The 22,035-nt window shown below is 40.3% G+C and overlaps 1 protein-coding gene across 6 annotated transcripts in view; it reads left to right on the forward strand.

Annotated features, from left to right (window-relative positions):
• The window catches only part of arhgap9 (Rho GTPase activating protein 9), a 45,632-nt gene extending 26,160 nt beyond the window's left edge, over positions 1–19,472 (forward strand). Inside the window, exons 8-22 of one of the 6 annotated variants that reach the window (XM_061043233.1) lie at positions 207–272; positions 2,890–3,036; positions 3,209–3,307; positions 4,569–4,630; positions 4,957–5,044; positions 5,473–5,568; positions 6,022–6,120; positions 7,346–7,451; positions 7,858–7,977; positions 10,022–10,120; positions 11,987–12,064; positions 12,377–12,430; positions 13,177–13,311; positions 14,912–15,017; positions 18,325–19,472. In XM_061043233.1, coding sequence (XP_060899216.1) covers positions 207–272; positions 2,890–3,036; positions 3,209–3,307; positions 4,569–4,630; positions 4,957–5,044; positions 5,473–5,568; positions 6,022–6,120; positions 7,346–7,451; positions 7,858–7,977; positions 10,022–10,120; positions 11,987–12,064; positions 12,377–12,430; positions 13,177–13,311; positions 14,912–15,017; positions 18,325–18,511 — 1,542 coding nt within the window. In that variant the 3' untranslated portion in view covers positions 18,512–19,472. The remainder of the gene's footprint in view (positions 1–206; positions 273–2,889; positions 3,037–3,208; positions 3,308–4,568; positions 4,631–4,956; positions 5,045–5,472; positions 5,569–6,021; positions 6,121–7,345; positions 7,452–7,857; positions 7,978–10,021; positions 10,121–11,986; positions 12,065–12,376; positions 12,431–13,176; positions 13,312–14,911; positions 15,018–18,324) is intronic. The other 5 variants (XM_061043234.1, XM_061043237.1, XM_061043235.1 and 2 more) reach the window with 5 other exon arrangements.
• The last annotated feature ends 2,563 nt before the right edge of the window (positions 19,473–22,035 follow it).

The raw sequence follows: 22,035 nt of genomic DNA on the forward strand, positions 1-22,035 counted from the left end.
ATAGAAACAACTGGCACAGACTGACCGAGGGCCTGAGAGTGACAAATATTTTGATATTTTTGGCGGTTATTATACAGGATAAAAAGGAAGGATTTGTGTAAATGTGTAAGTAGTAACTGTAGATCTTTTTTTCCACTCTTTCTCCTCCTGTCTTCTTTCTTTCTTTCTTTTTTTCTTTTTTTCTTTCTTTCTTTCTTTCTCTCTAGCTATCGCCCGATTTCCTCTTTGGGAACCACCAGAGGAATAATGATTCAGATTGTCAGATGAAACAGGTGAAACTCTACCTGCTGCACTCTTTCTTCACCAGTGGGAGATCAATGCATTTCAGCTCAACTTTCACCCCTTAATAAAACACATGTCAAAGAGTAAAACAGTGAATAAGCTCCCTTTATCAGCTTTATATATTCTGCTGACACAACAGGATACATTTTTGTAACAATACGGTGCATCATGTTCTTCTGGTTGGGAAGTCTAACCACTATCACCAGATCCATTTAAAGAAGTCTTAAGATAATAATGAATTATACTGCATGATCTTCTTGTACGGGTAAAAGCTTTTAGCTGACACCTCTTTTTATTCCTGTTTGCTTGCCTGACTTGGAAGGCAACCCTAAGTCTTTTATCAGCGCTTTAAGGCCTTTTGATGGAGGGTATTTTCCTCATGAAAATCAATGAACCCGAGTCATTAGATTTGCAAAAACTGCATCTCCACTGTATTACTGTAGAATACATTAAAGTAATGCCAGCTATGCTCTTTATATTCTCAGAGATCAGCATTTATGCATATGAAGGTGGTGAAATAGCAACTCATGGTGTTAAAAGAAAAGGCTGTTACCCAAGCAGTTCTCACTGCAACATGTTGCATCACAGTAGGGTGTGGGTGCGCTCGCTTTAAAGCCCTTTAAAAGGCCTCCTCTTAGCAAAGCAGCAGATTGGGCTCTTAGTGCTAATCCTCCGTGCAAGAAAAGATGGCAAACATTAGGAGGGATATTTAGCCTGATTGTTGAAACTGGGTTACAGGGATTTGGAAAAGGAACTTAATTATGGCTGCTCCTGCATGAAAAGTTGTGGGAAGTCTTGCATTTGTGAGCGATCCTGCACACTTGTGTATGAATTGTAAGCATAAATATTTAGCATGTTAAGAAAAGTGCACATGCCTGCAGCATTGTATTTCTGACACTGCAACTCAGCTCTTGATGATTGATTGATTGAAAACAAGACTTTTTGAATTCCTGAGGGAAACTGCACCCTTAATAAGACAGCATGTGCTCTGCAGAGTCAGTCATGCAGAGTGCCACAATGCTCATATGTTCAGTTCATATGTGAGGAAGAGTTATTATGCAGCACTGATGTTTCTTAACAGAACAATTAATTAAACAGACTTTCAGCTGAATTCTTCTTGATCTGGGTTAACAGAAAGGCTCTTTGTCACTGAATCATGAGATCTGCAAACACACTTTAAAGCTATAATATTATGCTGATGATTATACCATAGTTTTCTAGCACTCATGGCCCTTGCTTGTCAACAAATGGCCCAAATATGAGAAAAGTCTATCCCTCTGTTCTTTGCCTGCTCCACTTTTCAGAAAATGTGTGCTAAAACAGGACGATTGGAGATTTTCCCTTCATGACTTCAAAACGCAATTGAACATTACCTTTCTGTGTGGAGTTTGCATGTTCGACCCTGTGCATGCATGGGTGACCTACTGGGTACTCCGGCTTCCTCCCACAGCCCAAAGACATGCTTAGGTGTGAATGTGAGTGGGGCAGGTAGTCTGTCTCTATATATGTCAACCCTGTGATTGACTGGCAATCAGTCCAGGGTGTACTCCGCCTCTCACCCAATAACTGCTCCAGCTCCCCTCAACCCTGAACGGGAAAAGCAGTATAGATAATGGATGGATGGACATCACAAAGAGAGGTAACCCCCTACCCCAAAGGGGGTGACACTCCCACAGCTAGGTGTTTATTTTGCCCTCAGAGTCGTTCTGGAGTGGCTTGCAAGACAGACATTTAAAGCTATAGACACAGAAACAGTCTGTTCTGAGTAATGCTGAAATACAGGACTTTATAGGCATGTTAAAATATAAGATCAGAGTGGATTTTTTAGCAAGAAACTTCACCGACATGTTTTGGGGACCTCTGAGACTTAGTTACACTTGTTGAAAATGAGCATAAATGTGTGATCTTTAATAAGGAAACCTGTAGAGAGAGTGGTTGCGGGCTGTCAACCAAGCGAGTGAAGTGGCCTACATGGGAATGTTTTGCAAACCAGCTGTCCGTTTCTGTTCCTCAGTGAGGCAAAGAAAGCTTTTGTCACAGCATCAGTCAATAACAATTACACACAAACGTAAAGCATAACAAACCAATGACATTTAACCTTCAGTCAAACTTTGCTGTTTTCTTTCCCATCCGCCATTTCACTAAAAAGGAGTTACTACTTGTCAATGTTAGCATGGTGCAGATGGAGAAGTACATGTCCACATTAAAGTTTGCATGAACTTTATCTAAAGCACAAAGTCAATCGATCTTACATAAAAAGTGTTACATAAACCTGTTCCTGTTTGTAGGAAATGAAGAAATTGCATGCTTTATTTCTTTAAAAAAATCCCTGATCTTTCTGTTGTTCCTCACTGTACTGCTTGGTTTTTTAAAATTGTTACTGTATCACACTCATTTAATGTGGGTGCAGGTTTCAGTCTTAAAATATTTTCTGAGAATGAAACAACATGTCACCTTTAAATGAGATCCACAGATGTAACAGTACAATTCGAGCAAACATCAAAAAGAATAAGTCAGTGATTGCTTTTTCCCTTCTTTGTCTGTTTTCCACCTCTCACCCCTGACCCGAACATCTGCTCCTGAAATTTAACCCCCCCCCCTGTGAAGAGCATGCAGCGGGCCGTCTCCTCTGACACCCTGAGCACGACAGCGTTCAGCAAAGCCAACATCCAGTCACATAACTGTTCCCACCTGCATGATGCCAAGCAGCAGCTCAGCCACTCGCAGTCTATGATCCTGCCCGAGAACGGCAAGGTACTCTTACCTGCAGAGCACGGACATATGAGGGGTTCAGGTCTGTGTGTGCAGTTTTCTGACACATGCGGAGAGAAGAGAGACTGTGTTCCCACACTACAATAACCATGCAGACATTAACCGTATAGAGGTTAAAGAACACAGCTGATGATGTTTACTTTCTGTCTGTCAGCTGGTCCAGCAGTGCAGAGATTACTCCTGTAACGTGACCAACATCGTTGTGGAGCCTCCGTCACCTGAGAGCTCTCCAGACAGCGAAGGCGGCACACCGGTGAGAAAAGACAACTATTAAACAACTATTAATAATAAATCAATGTTTACACAGAAAGAAAACTTTTCTCTAAGTCAGCATCCTTAACCCTTTTTTTTTTTAAATCACTTTTTTAAAAACCGTTTTAAACTCCATTGATTATTAACACAGCCTTTATAACAAACTTATTTATACTGTGTTTATCTCTGGAAGTCGAGAAGAGAGGGTTTCTTTCGGGGTAAACTGTTGAATGTTTAAAAAAGAAGGGGGAAACCCTGGGGTGCTGATGGCCTAGCATTTAGTGCTGGCACCCCGTGCACAGAGGCTTGAGCGCGCGCAACCCAGGTTCAATTCCGACCCTTGGTTCCGTTCTCGCATGTCGTTCCCCCCCCTCCCTGGTCTCTGATTCTATCCACTGTCCTATCTCTAAAATAAAGGCATAAAAAGCCCAAAAATAAATCTTAAAAAGAAAGAAGGGGCAAACACCAGATGACAGGGAGCAGTTAATAATAGTTGAAATATTTGGACCAACCGTCTGAATCACAGCTTTTAGAAACCATGTAGGAATGCAACTTAAACACAGGTGGATGATTTAGAAAGTGGTCTAGTGATGAGGGTGGACAAGAGTCTATTGGCTCCCTGAAACCAGTGTCAAAGTGTTGACAGTATGTATACATTTATATATTCCAAACTATTGTTTACCAGGCTTCAAAACGCAGAAACCTGTCAACAACACAGCCTGGATTAATCACAGTAATGTTTATTTAAAACACAATTGGAACTTGAGTTTTTGAGCATGACAAATAAATATGGCCCTAGGGCTGGAAAAATCTTACCCTGTGCAAATAAAACAAAGCAAAAACAGCTAGCTTTCCTCGTCTTTGATCTCCCTTTGAAAAGGTCTTTACCCCTTCTTCTGCTCACTTTGTTCTTTACTGTCTTTACATATTTTACTCAGCAATTCCGAGTTGGTAATAATTCTTCTCCCTTGCACGTTAAACGGGGCCACACCGCAGTGGGAGAATGTAGAGCAGCTCCCCTCCTGCAATTTTTCAATGATGCAACAGTCAAGTTAAATGAGTTCGCTCAGGATGCAAAATGTTACGCACAGGAAGAGCCCTGTGCTGTACTTGGCTGTTAACACTTCAACAGTCTTTACTTACTCTTATTATTCCAGCCATTTATTTCTCCTCAGAGTGAAAACGTGATTGTGTAAGAACAGGTAATACTGGTTGGATATTGAAGTTTTGAATGCTCTTTAAACCCTTTATTGTGTTGTCAGGAGCTGGAGAAGGCCGGCCTCTTGAACAAGACAAAGATTGCAGAAGGAGGCCGGAAACTGAGGTGAGGTGTGATTAAGCTGCTCCCATAATAATCATTTATAAACTCTGGAGCTGCAGGTGGCCTAGTGGTGAGGTCTCGCCCCATGTACGGAGGCTATAGTTCTCCAAGCACCTGTGGCTCCGTTCCCACATGTCATTCCCCACTCTCTCTCCAGACCTCCTACTCTATTCACTGTATTATCTAATAAAGGCAAACATCCCTAAGTAAATCTTTAAAAAAAATCTGTTAGATTGCATCTGTTAGTATGAATTTAGTGTTTAAATGAATGAAAACAAGTGTTGTCCTCTTATTTTTTATTTATTATTTGTGTAATTTTTGGGTTGCAGGAAAAACTGGAGCCCTTCGTGGGTGGTGTTGGTCGGGAACAGTCTGGTTTTCTTCAAAGATCCTAAATCACAGACGCCTGCCAGCTGGGTAAGACCAACGCTGTGATTGTGATTTGGGTACATGTCATTTCTTTTATCTTTCCCTCGCCCCGTATATAATGGGACAAAATGGGTTGAAAATCATCACATGAATCAAATGTCTTAATTTTGGCCAACTTTTAGGATCTATTTTGTAACAGCAGATGTCAGTTTCTCTCCATATTGGATCTTTTGATTTATTTAGATCAGTTACTTTTATAAAAAAAAAGTCACCACACAGATGAAAACAAAAAGGTCACTCACCAACCTCTAGAAGTTGTCTTCATGGAAAAGTCAGCCAGAAAAAGGCAAATAGCCTAAATTCTTCAACCAAAACATCCTCACTCAACTTTTGAAAACCAATATTTCCATAATTGGCAAACTAACTGTTGGAAAAATGTTTTTTTCTGTTGTGTGAACTTGTTTATTGAACAACAGAGACCAGGAAACAGCCGACCAGAGAGCAGCGTGGATTTAAGGGGAGCAAAGCTGCACTGGGCCAACGAGCTGTCCAGCAAGAAGAATGTCTTCAGGGTGAGAAACACATGATCATAAAACTCTGAAAACCAAGTTTAAAGACAAATCAGATGATCTCTTGTTATCATTTTAAACGAACAGACATAGTTTGCATTACTCAAGTTCCTCTTTTATTTAACTGTTCATCTGACATACAGTGAAGACAATAGTGACTGATCAGTCAAACATAGAATCATATTTCTGTCAGCATGAAGATCTTTATCAGCGAGGGAAGTGAGAGCAAGAAAGTATTTTTCTCATCCCTCTACAGTGAGGAAAGGGGAAGGACTAAAAATGAATTTTCCAGTTAAAGTCTGGCTGCTTCTTCTTCTTTAGAATTAAGAAATGTCCAAACAAAATGTGGATGTAAAACTGTTGAAACTGAGGAAAGAAAGTCAACAAAGAAATCCTAACTGATTAGTTACAGAGCATATTATAAATGAATGAATGTGGTTTTTAAATGTGTTGTAGCTGAGGACAGTGACAGGTAACGAGTTCCTGCTGCAGTCGGAGACGGACTCTCTGATCAAAGAGTGGTTCATCACCATCCAGAGCGTCATCGACAGGCTGGTGAGACACACAACACACGACAAGCTTCACTTTCCCTGCTGCACTTCTCTTTATGTGGCTCAAATGGTTTCCCTTTGGGTAATGATACTTGGGTTTATAAAGTTTATGTTCTCCTCTACCTTTAACTGAATCTTTAAAAAGACTCATTCCTGACATCCATCCTGTTGATTCTTCATGTTTCTATCCTCAGTTTTATTTTCTACTCTTTAAATTCTGTTTGTGTAATTAATTCAAAGTGTAACATCCTGGAAAGCTTCATGTCAGGAACTCTGAATCGCCTGTCATGTGTATGAAAAGCTGCTTCTGTTCTTTAATATAAGACCTTTATTTAACCGGGAACGAAAAACTTGTTGAGATTAAAAATCTCTTTTTCAAGAGTGTCCTGGCCAAGACAGGCAGCAGCGCAATGAACAGAGTTTCACACAAACAACAAGCAGCCAAACATACAAATACAAAAAATACGTAATTAGACTGTAAAAGACACAAATAACAAATTTAAACAGCAAATGTGTGTCAAGATCCTCCACAAACACATCATGGAGAACATCTACAGCCAGATGTGTCTGACACCAAGAGTGCAAACTAAACAGCTGTGTGTGCAACCGGGAGCCAGACTGATGATTATTTCACCCAAAAAGAATCAGTATTAATTTATCTCCAGGGGGAAATTCAGTTGCTATTGTTGCTCTTATACACAAGATAGCAGCTAAAAATATAGGAATATAAATAGAATACTAAAGAAAGATAGGGGCGCTGGTGGCGCAGTGGTTGGTGCGCGTGCCCCATGTATGGAGGCTGTGGTCCTCAAGGCGGGCAGCCCGGGTTCGAATCCCACCTGTGGCTCCTTTCCCGCATTCCCCACTTTCTCTCTCCCTGATTTCTGACTCTAGCCACTGTCCTTTCTCTACAGTAAAGGCACAAAAAGCCCAAAAATAAATCTAAAAAAAAAGATAGAAAACAATACGTCATAAAGATCAGCATATTTGAGGAGATAAAGCCGTGAACAAAGAAAACCCAGAGAAGTGAAGCGTTATGTACTTAAAGTGTAGTACAGAACAGAAGAGAGCATGTTTCATCCCCCTCTGTTGAAACCACAAAGATGTCATGTATCCAGAATCCTCTTTATGGAACAGCTTCTCCTCCTCAATATTTTACATGGGACAAGATGAAACGTTTTTTTGTATGATGCAGGTAACAAACTTAGCGCTCTGTGTCCGTCTTCCAGGACCGTGACAACCCGTTAGACAACGTCCTCCTGTACTCCCTGAGGCGAGCGGGCAGCGTGGAGATGCTGGAGCACAGCGGAGACGAGGAGGACAGGAGAACATCACGTGAGTCCTCTTCACATCACATCATGCTTTTCATCACTTCATTCAAGCTTCATTTCATCACACACAGAAAAAACCCTTCCTGCCGTCCACGGCGTCTCACTCCATCATCATCATCACTCGTCTTCTCTAAACTTCCACACAGGCCTCTTACATCCCTCCATCCTCTCCTCTATCCTCTCCTCCATTCAGCCCACTTACATATTCACTCGCCCCCCGTGGCAAATAATCCCCCCGTCAGTCCTGTCTCACCTGCGCCGTCGCCCGGCACTCCCTCTCTTCATCCTCACCACCATTCCCTCTCATCTGCTCTGCCTCCCCCCCGCGGCCGAACGCCCCGCACTGACCTCCTCCCCCTCCTCCTCCTTCTCTTCCTCCTCCTCCTCCTCCTCCTGTCCTTGCTCTGCAGTCCCTCGCTCTTCGTCCAACCTGGAGAACACGGAGAAGAAGAGAGTGAAGTCTCGGCTAAAGAAGCTGATCCTGAAGAGACCCCCTCTGCAGACGCTGCAGGAGAAAGGCCTCATTAAGGGTGAGCTTTATGTTTGAAGTTTGACCTTCTTTTTTCTTTTTTTCCCCTCAGCTGTAAATATTACAGTATTGCACTTCTGCAGCTTTAACTATCTACTGAACTTTAGTTGTGAAGCTGAAGTTATTTTGCCGTTATGACAGCTGGCAGGAAATCTCAGCATTAATCCTGCAATGATGCCACATCCCCCTGTGACTGTGCGTCGCAATCCTCCTCTCCTGTTTAGCAAGAGCCTCTTCAGAATGATGACGATTTTCACCCCGCTCCTCTGCTGATTACAACACTTATTCTGACTCCTTTTACGGATCATTCTTGAAAGCAAAAAATGATCCTTTGTTACGTTACTTCCATATTCTAAGCACAAGATATGTTTAGTAGGATATAGAAGTTGACAAATGGAGAAAAACCTGGATTCATGGTTGGGGCAAACATTAGTCACTCCATGGTTTGAGCACTTCAATAATATCAGTATGTTGTGGTCATCACAGTTATCAGATCATAAAAACCAATGAGTTCAGTCCAAGCTAACAAATATTTATTTTGAAGGCTGCTTATCACTTCAAAAGAGATAAGAGAATTGTACCCCACCTCACCCAATGACAGCTGGGATTGGCTGAAGCCCATTGTGATCCTAGAAGAGATAAGCCATATAGATCATAGTTGGTTAGTGTTTAAAAGCCACAGCTTCCTTAAGGCTTTGATAGCAAGAGGATATGAAACCCTACATCCTCTACGTCCACTAGGGGGCATAACTAAACAGGATTTTCTGTTTCATCAGAGTTGAAGATACAGTTCAGATGACCTCAAACATCCGTACACTTGTAACAAATGATTTTAACAATTACTCTCTGAGCTGTGAAGAGGGGATTGTTTCATTTGTTTTCTAGTTAAGAAAAGTTTAAGTGAGACAATTTCATTATTTGACCAAAACATTTCGATTGGTATTTCTTTTCTGGGCTCTCTGCAGTGTTCTCAGTGTGTGTATTGAATAGGTCTAAACTGTGATTTGTTTATTGATAGTATGTGCATCTGATTATCTTTGATTCAGTTCCAGTTTTTGCTCAGTTAGACTGACCGTCTTCTTCTTTTTTAAAGTTTGTGGAGTAGATTTGTTTTAGGCATGAGGCTTGACAATGGACCAGGAACCTGTTGATTTAAAACCTGAGACAGTTTGATAACTCAGCTTCCAGTTTGTCTACGGAGGATTTTGTACGTTTATTTGATCGTCAGAAGAATGTGGCTCTCTTTTTCTCCTTTTAATTAACAGTCAGAGTTTTGTTTCAAACTTAACAACACGTTCATTCTTTTTAAAATAACAAATATTTTAAAGGTTTGTACAAAATCTTTCACGATTGTAAAGTGATTCATTTCAAGTGTGATTTTCCATCATCTTTGAAGTGTGGAAGTGAATTAATCCAGATGAATATTTATGTCTTTTTCAGTGTCTCACAATAGTTACGTTAAGGCGACCGTCTTGATGTGATGATAAATGCTTTGATCATCTAAAAAGATTTCTCAACCTTAAGACCCCTGCCGTTTAACTCTTTAAAAGCTCTTCAGAAGTGGACTTTGTACGAGCTACGATAATGTATGATCACTTCCCAGCCATCTAACTGAACTGGAGCAGATCAACTTTCAGAAAGTAACATAGCGTAGAAGCGCAGTGATTAAAGTTTTTGTTTTTGATTAAATTTTCACGACACTCATCTCAGTCCTTATCAAAGATAACCCAGTTTGATCATAAGCAATATATTGCTATCATGCTCTGGAGTGAAGGGCCGTGTATGATTTTTTTTTTTCAGCCTATAGCTCATACAGTACAGTACATGAGTTTTCTTGCATCATCAAGGCTGAGCTGACAGATCTGCTGGGAACAGATCCAACATGGAGGTTTTCTTCAATAGCGAGCAGTCGATTTATCAGCAGAAGAAACTGGAGCTTGTAGCTCTTACATCATGTGTTGGCACAGTTATCTGAGAAAAAAAACAAACAACTTCTGAGCTGACATTAAAAGTGTGTTTGTGTCCGTCTTTCGTCACCCCTTCAGATCAGGTGTTTGGATGTCGTCTGGAGATGCTCTGCGAGAGAGAGAAGAGCACGGTCCCTCGCTTCGTCAGACTTTGCACCGCCGCTGTGGAGAAGAGAGGTAGAGCTGCTGATAATGTGATCGTCAACATAGAACAGACAGACAGGAAAACACCTTCAATCGCTTCCGTCTCTTTATGGGACTTTATTCCGCACCTCCTTTCAGCTCTGTGTCTGAAATCATCCAGTAAAACTGCTCTGAAAAATATTTGTGATTTGGACGGAGAGAAGAAGTCCTGACAGCTGCCAGGCAGAGAGAGATCCTAATGAGAGAAAATAGAGCCTGTTGAAAAGTGTTTAGAAACAATGCTATAAATAAATATTTAATACGCTCTGAAAGAAAGTCTTTTTGACCACAAAACCTGGTTTTGATGAATAAAATATTCCTATTGAGGAGCTTCAGTTGGAGACATCAAGGCTGAAACAGACTTATAGGACAAAGTAGCTTCTGGAGAAGAGACAATTCTTCTATTACAGCATTTACTTCTTTTATTTTAGTTTTCCAATGTTCTGTTAGTGAGAGCGAGATCCCTCCTCTGTGGCCTTCCTGAGGTTTCTCCCTTCATATGCAGTTAACTAATGTTTTTCTATATATTTATTTGACATTATTGGAATCAATGTTGTAAGGATGGAGTGGGCAAGATGTAAAACAAAAATAACAGAGGAGCTAATAATCCATTTCTTTAATTGTTTTACCTTTTCTGGTCTTGTACAAATTATAGAAACTGGAAGACAGATGTTTGATCTTGGAATGTTTTTCCTGCAATAACAAGCAAACAATTCTGCTAAATGTTAAACTTCTGGCTGAGAGCTACCGCTTACACTTCTCGAAATGTGTGTAGATGTTTTACATCTCTATAATACAGAGCCGCAGCTAAGGATTGCTCTCCTTATCAACAGATTTGACAAATAGTCAAGTCTATAGAGTGTCTAAGAATTGTTAGTATTATTATATCCCGGAGCTCCAAGTTACATCTTTAAATTCCTTCTTAATGTTCATCTAATCGCCCAATACCAAAAAAAACTGTCAATGTTAAAGAACAGCTTTGAATCCTTCATTTTAAGAAGCTTGAATCAACAAATTCAAAGACCTGCATTGAAAGTGTACAGACAGTAAAATACATTTTGATTGAACTGAACTGTGTAAGAAAAAAAAGAAAGAGTCTGTCACATTATGCACACTGGCTCATGAAGACTTTTCTCATCTACCGATATGGGGACAAGAGACTTCTGTATGATGACTTATATGCATGACAAAATACTGAAACATATCATTGTTTATCAAAAAAGCAAATGACTTTGTTTGATTAATTGCTGTTTTGGCCAGGACTCTCTTGAAAAGGAAGTCTTGAGAATATTTTCCTGGTAAAATAAAGGCGAAATAAATCAAAAACGTCAAAATTGATAAATTGTCAATTAATGCAGCTCTGCTACTTTGGTACAATTAAATAGTGAAGTTTAACATTTTGAACCAACGGTCTGAAAGGAATGTTAAAAGTACACAAAACTCTGACTTGTTCTACAAACAAGTCGGAAGCCAGGCTGGATAAACTGAAGTTCGACGTCTTCAATGTTTCATCCATCAACTCGCTATGAAATGTGGAGGGGAAGTTTATTCATTGAAAGACTTCTGTATGTTATCATTTTTAAGGTGTGAAAGAATGTGCTTCTCACTTTATTTACACTCATTTTGATCTCTTGTGCAGCATTTCTAAAGACTTGTTTAATTAATGTGTGGAAAGTGTCTCTTTGTCAGAGCCAGCACAAGTGAATCAGCATCAGCTGCCTTAAAATCTGAGGGATCCCTTCTTTTGTTTTACACTCGTTAAGTTTGAAATATTGGATCAAATGTGCTGATTCTAAGAATCTCATACACAGAAGTAGTAAAGATCATCTGATCTAACCAGCTCTCTGTGTTGTTCTGCAGGGCTGGAGACTGATGGTATCTACAGAGTGTCGGGAAACCTGGCGGTGATTCAGAAACTACGTTTCCTGGTGAACCACGGTGAGAATGAAGGGGAGGAGGGTAAAAAAAAAAAAGAGCTTTTATAGTCTGTGACAGTGAATGAAAATGTAGTGGGAGGAGATTGGAGTTGGAATTTTCTGAAATCATAAAATGATTTATTTTCCTTTTTTTTTTTTAGCCATTTTCAAGTAAGACATGTACTGTTTGTTCATTCTCAATGCATATGCTACTATATATTGAATACACACACATACTGTGACTGTATACCTGCTGAAACCTGTGATTGTCGTACTCCCACTCTCTTTTGTGGATGCTGTGGCAAGCCGACTTAGTATTTGTTGGTTTTTGCAGAGCGAGCAGTGACTACAGACGGTCGCTACATGTTCCCAGCGGAGTTTGTACAAGGTAGATCCAGACCCAACGAGGAGTGTAAAAACAGCCTCTTTGTGCTCGCTTGCGTTGTCTTCCTCCCATGTGTTGCATAATGTGAACACCTCAGTGAAAAACAAACCACCCACAGACAGAGCGACTCTGAGAGCTGAGCAGACAGACGGCGCACTGAACAGTTGTGCTACCATTTGCTTAATGTCCCTTTAGGCTTTTCTGCTTTAAGTTTTCTGATGTAATAACACGCAGCAGGTTGTACAGCCAGTTCTCACGCGGTCCATCGCTGCCACCAAGTGGACAAAACGGAGAATCAGCCTCTTGTGTACGTGCTCTAATCCTACAGCAACAGCTCGCTGACTGATGCTCCTCATAACTGGATATTTGTTTGTTTCTTTAAACTTCTCCACTTTGAGGGTAAATGAGTACTTGCTCCTTTTTCTCTCTTTTTTTTTTATTATCCAGTATTAGCAGCATTGGTCAGGCCTTGGTTTTAAAAAAATGTGTGCTTTGAAAGTGTGAGTGCTTGTGTGTGTTTTTCTATCTTTTACAGGCCCTTTCTTTCTCCCTCCTGCAGCTACAAGCCTCCATGTTACGCCTCAGCTCTGACATGCATGTTCTGTCTAACATCGTTCTCTTAACGCTACTTTGAGTTTAACTCCTAACGCTATCTAACTCAGTTTATATTGTCATGCCTTTTGTTCACTCTCTCTGACCCTGTCCGTTTGAATTTCTCCCCTCCTCCCACCTCCCTCCCTGTCTCTCAGAGGAGAAGCTGAATTTGGACGAGACTGATTGGGAAGACATTCATGTCATCACAGGAGCTTTGAAATTGTTCTTTCGGGAGCTTCCAGAGCCTCTGGTGCCCTTCGGCTTCTTCACTGACATTGTGGAGACGATCAGTGAGTGACCTGCTTTGGCCCCACATTTATTGAATGAATACAGTATAAACCTCTCCTCCTTCAAGTTTATCTTTGATGATTTACAGATAGAAATGTAATCTCTGCACACATTTTCACAAGAAATCAACATGTTATAGTCTTATGATTTCCTTTTGTGAAGTGAGAAACTTTCGTATGAGATTCTTATTTGGGCCTCTTATGTGATGGTGTGAAGCAGAAAGCAGACAGGAAATAAAGAGAGGAAGGATAATATTCATAAAAGTCACAAGCTGGACTAAAAGGGGGAATGTTTCATGACATGATGATTACAGGATGCTTCCATATGAGTCTCTTTTGATCCTCCAGTATCATGTTTCCCCTCATGTGCTTTCTTTTTGGAAACTCACAACACTAATTTGGTTTAAGTGAGTTAAAACCAGGACGGTCTTGGTTAGAAAACCACACTTCCCTTTCACTTAAGCGCCTTCACACTTTATCAAGCTGTGGTGGAGGTGATTTTCTCCATTAAAGAATATTTACTGCACTTTTACCAACTACATTTCTTACACAACAATTATATAGCCTATCATGAGAGATATATGGATATAATCAAATTAGATGAGGCTTTTCAAAATTAAGTAAGAGAGATCTCCAAGGCGAGAGAAAAGTAATTACATACTGAAGAAGTATTGAATACAATTAAGAGAAGTTTTATTTTACTGTTAATAAAAAAAGACATTGCATTGTAATTTAGCAAATCCTTGACACATTTTTTCATCTGATACCCATGATCCTCGACTCATCTTCAGATATTTGTATTGGATGGATGGATTCTGGCATTATTATTTTATAAGATAAGGCCGGCGTCAAGACAGACCAAACCTACCAATGCTTTTATTTATCCTCAAATAATATTTTCCCTCCCGATGTTGCCCACTGTTTAAACAGACATGTTCACTTTTTTTTTTTTAAAAGGGCTAATTATTTTCCGAAAAGAAAGTGGGGCAATGCACGTTTAAGCAGGAGTCACATGCATTTTGTGGTATAAGATATAAGTTGCTTTTGTGAGTTTTTTTCCCCACATTTGTAAGACAGTGCCACTGTGCTGCTGAATGTCTTTCATAGTTTACAGGTCCATTTCACTGAAGAGTTAACCAAATCAGAGTTGCGTACAATCTCTTTAGCTGTATTCATTACTGATCGAGGTTTAGATCTCCATGATTGCTGACAGTAAAAGAAGAAAGTAAAAGCTTTTTGTGTAACTGTATTATAATCACTTAATTTACATAAATTTCTGTGATAACATCAAAAAATCTTTTAAAAAATGCATTCATCAAGAAATCTTGCATGTAAAAAAAGAAAAGATAAACCATGTTCCTTGTATGATTGTCCTCTTTCTTATCGATCCATGGGAACGTTTTTTTTTGCGCATGGAGTCATAATCTGCTCTCTGTTTGTCAAACCACAGTTTGATAATTGCACGCTGCTGTATCAGATTAGATAGTGAATGCTAATAGACTGCACATGATATCTGTATGTGAATCAGGTTTGTAGGCAGTGAAATGCAAGTGATGACATGTATTGTGATGTGACACGTCTCCTCTCTCGCTCTGCGTTGCAGAGATGTCGGACTACTTGGAAAAAGTTCATCGTCTGAAGTGTCTTGTGCTCAACATGCCCCCTCCGAACCACGACACGCTGAAGTTTATGTGTCGCCATCTCAGACGGTAAGAGGGAGGAAGGAAAACGAAATGTATTTCTTCTAATTTCATTGCTTTTTTTTTTTTTCAATTGTCTTCTCTGAAAGGGACACAATTTATAACACAGGGCACCAAAGAATGAACCAGATGCCCTTTAATGAAAATAATCATCCTCTTCCTCATGATATATCCTATTTATTTTAACCACAAGAGGGCGCAGTTTCCTCGGCAGTCCCTATATTTTTCTGTCAGAGATTTTTTTTGGCCGCAGCTCTTAAAGTATGCCCGTGCTGTACCAGGATCCCTCTGTTGTTAACTCCGTGTCCCTGCAAAGATGAAAAGGCTGGAAAAAGATGAATGGTGCACCATGTTCTGCGAGCCAGTTCCCTTTACAGTACATAAAATCTGTGTTTTTTACCGCCTATGGTTTTTCCTTCCACTTCAGGGGTGAGCGTTCGTGTTCGGAGGCTGATGTTTGTGCCAGGGTGTGGTGGAGGCCCCATGAATTTGTCAACTCTGTGTCTTTCTCTTATTTTCTCCCTCCACTGTCATTCCTCCTCTCCCCCTCCGTCGCTCTGTTTCTCATTTATTATCCTCCGCTCAATCACCCCCCCCCCCATGCGTCTTCTCTCTCTCAGCCACTCTTGTCTCCTTATTTCCTCTTTATTCTCCCCCCTTTTTCTTTATATTTTCCTTCTTCCTCCTTTCTTCCTCCTCTTTCCATCCCTTTCTCCTTTTTTTTTATTTTCGACCTCCTCCCCTCCCACTCTCCTCCTTGCCTCGAAGGTCCCATGGGAGCCTTGTGGTTCGTCTGCTGGAAGGCATACCAACACCACCGCCGCCACCACTGGAACCTCTCTTTTCTCTCTCCCTCGCTCGCTCCTTTTTCTCCCCCCTCTTCCCTCTCTCTCTCTCTTTTTCCTCCTCTCTTTTTAATGTGGAAGTTTTGAGCAATTGCTGGCTGCTTCTGTGGCTTGGTGGGAATGGCATTTTTAGAAGAATGCCTCACTCTGTGGCTTCAGCCCATTCCTGTGTCCCCCACCAATCACACACACACTCAAACACACCAACATAGGTGGATACAGGCGACGGATTTAGCCACTTATGTGCACAAATCTGATCTGTAAAATTCAGATACAAGGACAAGAACATGCACGGAAAAACAGGATGTCCCTGGTGGATGTTCAAATGCTGATTCTTGTAGTTACTGTCCTGTTTTTCTAAGAATGTAAAGGATGTCACATGCTGACCACAAGCATGTAGCTGAACGAGCAGTAAGCTGTCATTTATATGCATTTACTCATACAGGACTGAGACTACACAGCTGTACAAGCGACTCTGTAGAGCTGTAATCAGATGCTAAATGCTAATGTTTGGCATGTATTACATTTGTCTTTTTAACCCTCTTTATGGAGTTTAGTGTGTAAAGCTAACATTTACCACCAAATTACAGCTTAGGCTGAAAGAAGGGTCTCAACTCTTTGTAGAGTATACAGCTATGCTAACCGCTCTGTAAGGCAGTACTTACATGCTAACTTGCTTATGTTGAGCACTTATGTTCATCATGTTCATCGTCGTGGCTTTTTTTTTTTTGTCACGTTACGAGGCTAAAGTTTGCTCATTAGCACTAAACACAAATTATAGCTGAGGCTGAGGAAGTCCTTCCTTTGCTGTTGAGTCAACAGCTATTTTAGCGACTCTGTAAGGCTGTACCTCCATGCTAACAAGCTAATGTTTAGCAGGTATAATGCTCATCATGCTAACTATCTTAGTTTAGTTAAGAGTGTTAGCAGGCTAACATTTTTAATGAAGCAATAAACCAAGTTTGCGACATTCGGTGTTGAAAAATAGGGCCAATACGGAAATGTTAATTACTGCAGTTCCTGAAGTGTCCACTTACACGCCATAATAAAATGCCCATTTTTACTGCAGAATTAAACATGTTTACAGCCTTGTGTAGAACACGTAATTGGTCTGAATAGCTCATGTGTTTATCAGCACCAACCATACAGGGGTGAATTTCTTTTTACTCATGTGTTTGATTTAACAAAGGATAAGAGTTATTCATAGGAAGGCGCATGGCTGACCTGACTGATGGGCGGGCTGTTTGTCAGGAGGCTGAAGACTCGCCTCAGATCCAGCTTTTGGTCTGTTAGGCTGACCGAAAGTTAGGTTGAGACAGCATTTCCAGCAGAGCGAGTCCAGAGGGACGCCACTGAGGCTTCATCCATGTTTATTGAAAGTCTGTGGGGGAGATCTGCTACGTCTCTATTTTGGTTGATAGTTTACGCAGGTAGTAACCTGTTGAACACCGCCTAAAAGTATACAATATTTTATTGTCTTTTTTTAATAAATGGGATCATAGGAACTTCTTGCTGTTCTGTAGAGGACTTGAAATTAAAAACTGCAAATTACTTATTGGTGGTTTTATAAAATCAGACATCTTTATGAATCCAGCAATGTTGACCCCTGCTGGCCATTAGAGAGATTGCAGGTTTAAGGCCCTTCTGCATTAGCTTCACTTTTGTAACCATGAGGCAACATTGACCTCTTCAGTGTGGATATTATTATTCATTCTGAGGGTGCAATTCTTTTCAGTGCACAATTTCATGATAATCACCTAAATGTGAAGACACGTGTCATCCTTATGGGGATGCTCGAGGACAAAAGTGGGTATCACAAAAATGTTTCATCGAACAGTTAAATAAATGTTTCAATCCAAGCGCGAGTGGGTTAGAGCAGGGGCTGCCCAACTCTTCTGCTTGCGACCCCAAAAATAAGTGTAAGAGAGAATGGGGACCCCCACTGTCCCTGGAGGTGCTTGAGGTAGCGCACCACCACACACACTCACTAATGGGCCTATCCAAACACTGGTAACAAAAGAACAACAGAAAATCATACAAAAGGCTAAAACGCTTAAAGTTAATTTCCTTGTATAGACTTAAGCACTGAGTGGTAAAACAAAACAGATACACAGATGTGTTCATCCAAATGTGTAAACAGCAGCAGACACCTACATTGCAGCTGTAATGTGTAAACATATACTTCATTTCAGTTTTATCTCACTTAATGATATGGTTTTATTTGAAATTGAACTAATTTGTTATATCTATTTTTACAATATCTTGGAAGGCATCTCGCGACCCCCCTCTTGGTGGCTCGCGACCCCCCTGGGGGTCCCAAACCCCCACTTTGGGAACCACTGGGTTAGAGAGCAATTTTGAAACCATCAACCCAGAGCTGCTCTTGTTTCTACTTTTTGAATTTTGTGATATTTAAAAAAAAAAAAAAAAGAAAAAAAGTTGAATACGATTTATCTCTCCTGTCTCTGCAGAGTGTTGGAACACTCAGACACAAACCGAATGACCACCCAGAACATTGGCATCGTGTTCGGGCCAACCCTGATGCGCCCTGAGCGGGACAATGGCAACATGGCGGTGAATATGGTTTACCAGAACCAGGCGGTGGAGCTCATCCTCAGCGAGTTTGACCACATCTTTGGAATAAGAGGCCCCTCTTGATCTTTCTGGACTGAGGGGTCTTTTAAAGCTCCTCCAGATCAGAAGAAAGCACAAGTAGTGCAGCCGTTCGTCCTCTCTGCCTGTTGACTCGTGTGGTGTAAAAAGGATTTCACATCAAAAAGATAACGACTGGGAAAGGAACCAGGACTGAAAGCTGCTAATCACGTTCTTGACATCTGGCCTCCATTTAAAGCCATATTAAACAATAATAGTTAAACAAACCAATTTTAGCTGTGATACTTGTGTCTTTGACTTCGGAGCCCCAGTGTTCATCACTGCTGGAACAGTCCCTTTCCCTTGATGTTTCAGACTTTATCAGGACTTTATCAGGATTTAAAAAAAGCCATAAAGTGATTAATCCCATCCAGAGGATCTACGTAGAAAGCAGATTGTTGTTCACTTGTGTATCAAGGAATGTAAGAAAGGATGTGTCCAAATGTAGCACAGAAACAAAACTAAGGAGAACCATCTCACTGTGACAACACAGGCACCGACAGAGGACAGACTTCACCTGCAGCGTGGATTCACTTTAAATCAGGAAGAAAGCAGAGATGTAAATGTGCTCCTTAAGTTGAAGATATAATAGATATATTTAATTGGAAAAATATTTTATTGATAGAATGAATGTGCCAAGAGTGCAGAACGTTTTTTCCGGTGTACCAAAATGTTCTTGTTCAGTGTGTGAACCTTCAGAGCTTCCCCTTATATTGTACAAAAACTGGATTTGTCTTCTATTTTTATCAGTGCAAACTCCTCAGATTAAGTTAAAGTATATTGTAAATATGTGAAATATTGTCATTGTAGCGCTATGCATATGTTGTTTAACCTAAACGATACATATTTTAGTCAAAGTCAAACTGATACATTTGCTTTAAAATGAACAGCGTGTTGTTGAACTATCGCCTGGACCTGATTGTAAACTCTCCTGCAATAAAAAACAAAACAGAAGTGAACAATCTTATTTAATCTGTTTGGATGTGTCTGTCGGGTTGTTTGTGTCGAGGTTGCGTGACAGATAGTAGAAGTGTGTGGAGGTATGTGGCCCTCAGAGACGCAGCGGGCGGAGGCATGCCCCTGTGATTGGTGCAAATGCTGCTTTTAATAACAGAACAAAAGAGGAACTGGAAATGCATATGTTTAAAAAATGTGGATTTTTTTCCCCCCCAAAAAAAACCCTCTCACTCGCTCACTCTGCGGCTTTGGTAATTTTATATTGACTGTGGGTTTGGCAGGAGACAAAAAAGAGCAGAAAAAAGGCACAGGGGGAGAGGGCTCATCGATTTTAGAAACTTTTTATTAGCTGTATTTATTCATTTTTATGTTCGTATTATTTCAAGTCCTGTGAGTGTGGGGGGAGGAGCTAAAGCGATGTGAAGCTGATTGATGGAGACTCGTCTGAACTTTTGATTATTATGCTGCGCTTCTCAAGGTCGAGATTTTCATTTGACTGACTTTGAAATATTTTCTTCCCATTTAGACAACCACATTTGATTATTTGCTCGACGTGCATATATGCACCAAGTCATGACAGTTTAGACATGAATCCCTCAGTCATTGGTGCAGCTTTTAAGTTTCTTTTGACAGCCATACATTCAAGTGTTTCCATTTATTACGCTATTAAAAGAAAACATAACACTATGAAAACATTTATTTATTCAGTATGTTTTTTTGTTCCCTCTCCAACTTGTGATATTGACAGATTTTCCTTCCCCAGTGGCATTAAACTGCTGTAGACTTTAGGGCTCTGTGATGTCTTTTATTCCACTTGGTGTGATGGTGCTAATTGCTCCCTAAAATAGAATCAGTCCGTCGCACACGCAATCAAACACCCGCCCTCCTAATCAGCAGTGTGTTGGTAGTAAAAGTCAAACTCTATGACTTCATCTTTTTAATGCTGCCCTCTTTTTCTCCTCTGGTTTATTTATTGGACTTATTAATGATACACCATCTAGTAATTGCAATCTGAATGTTCTGTAGCATATATTTAAAACAACTCAAAATATCAAGTAGGCCTCTTGTGAAGACTTCCTACCTTTCAGTGTGTGTGCAGTCAACACTTCAAAAGTGGACCAAAGAAAAAAGGAGGGGTTCTGCAAACCTTCCGTGGAAATTTGCATACGATAACTGATTCTTGATGGCACAATGCGCTGATGAAACGCAACAGCCTGACATTGCAAAAGTTCAAAACCATCTTCGCATCTGTAGGTAGTTATTTTGTTTGTTACACCACCAGAACAAGATGTTTTTGAGTCTGTAGAAGTTTTTCTTCAAGTTTTGTGGGAGACAGACATTAGAAGGTGGTGAAATGTTTTCATCTGTAACTTGTCTTTCAGCCAGGGATTTCTTAAAAGTGATACGTGTTTCAGAGTGGAAATTGAAGTGGAACCCTCTAGAAAGTGTTCTAATGGTTATTTGTTTATTTTGAAATAACTGTGTAATTATTCTAAATCTGGCTGTAGATGCTCTGTCTTATATAATATTGATTGTGGTTGATTTGGACAAATATTTCCTGGTTTATGTACGTTATTCCATGTTTTTGTTTATGTATCTTGTATTGTGTTTGTATATATTGCTGCTCATGGATTGTCAGAGACTTTGTTAGCTATGCTACTGCATGTCGTGGCCAGGACACTCCTAAAAAATAGATTTTTAATCTCAACAAGTTTTCATCTGGGAAATAAATGATCAAATCAAATAAATTCTTACATGAAGGTTTAGCTCTATCAGGGTGTATATAAAAAAAGTAAAATGTTTCTTTCTGGATATCCTTGTTTAAAATGAATTTTCTTTGAGAAAAGAGGGTAGAAAAAATAAAAGAGGATAAATGTTCTATGAGAATAACTTCTCAAACAGGAATTAGTTTTTCTTAAAGACACATCTGCAGTATATTACATGTGTCTCAGCCTGGTTGCTCTGATTAATATCAGTTAATCAGGGAATTGATTCGGTAGCTGTGTTCATTGTTCACATTCAGGCCGCTTTGCTTGGCTGCATGTTGGTTCAGGGAATTGAAACTTAGATGTACTAAGCCCCGCGGTGAGACAACCTGTTGCTCACTGATAGTTCTTGCTGCACGTATGCAAGTGATGCTGATGTTGAACTCACTGTCATTTTTGTACAACGCAAATTTAAGTCAGGAATTTTTTATTAACCTAAATGTCATCTTACTCACTGTTAAGCTCAAAACACAGCTGAGATACGCCGTCATCACATCACAAAGTGTTGATGCTACGGTTGACTTAGGGTAGCTGATGCATGGCACCCAGATAATCTCGCCTACGTCAACCTGAAAAGTTTGTTAATGTTTCGGTTAGCCGCTAGTTTACTCAACCGGGTGTTAAACCTAAAGCTCAGTGTATCAAATAACAACAGAGTCTCTCACCCCCCTGCATTTCCCCCCCGGCCACATATGCAGGTTCACAGACATCCTGCAAACACACACAGCCACAAAGAAGCTGGTGTAACAATGCACACGGCTGCAGAACACGAGTGATGGAAACTGTTCACAGCGATGAGAAACTGGG

Source organism: Labrus mixtus, chromosome 7, assembly GCF_963584025.1.
Source record: "Labrus mixtus chromosome 7, fLabMix1.1, whole genome shotgun sequence".
NCBI lineage: Eukaryota > Metazoa > Chordata > Actinopteri > Labriformes > Labridae > Labrus > Labrus mixtus.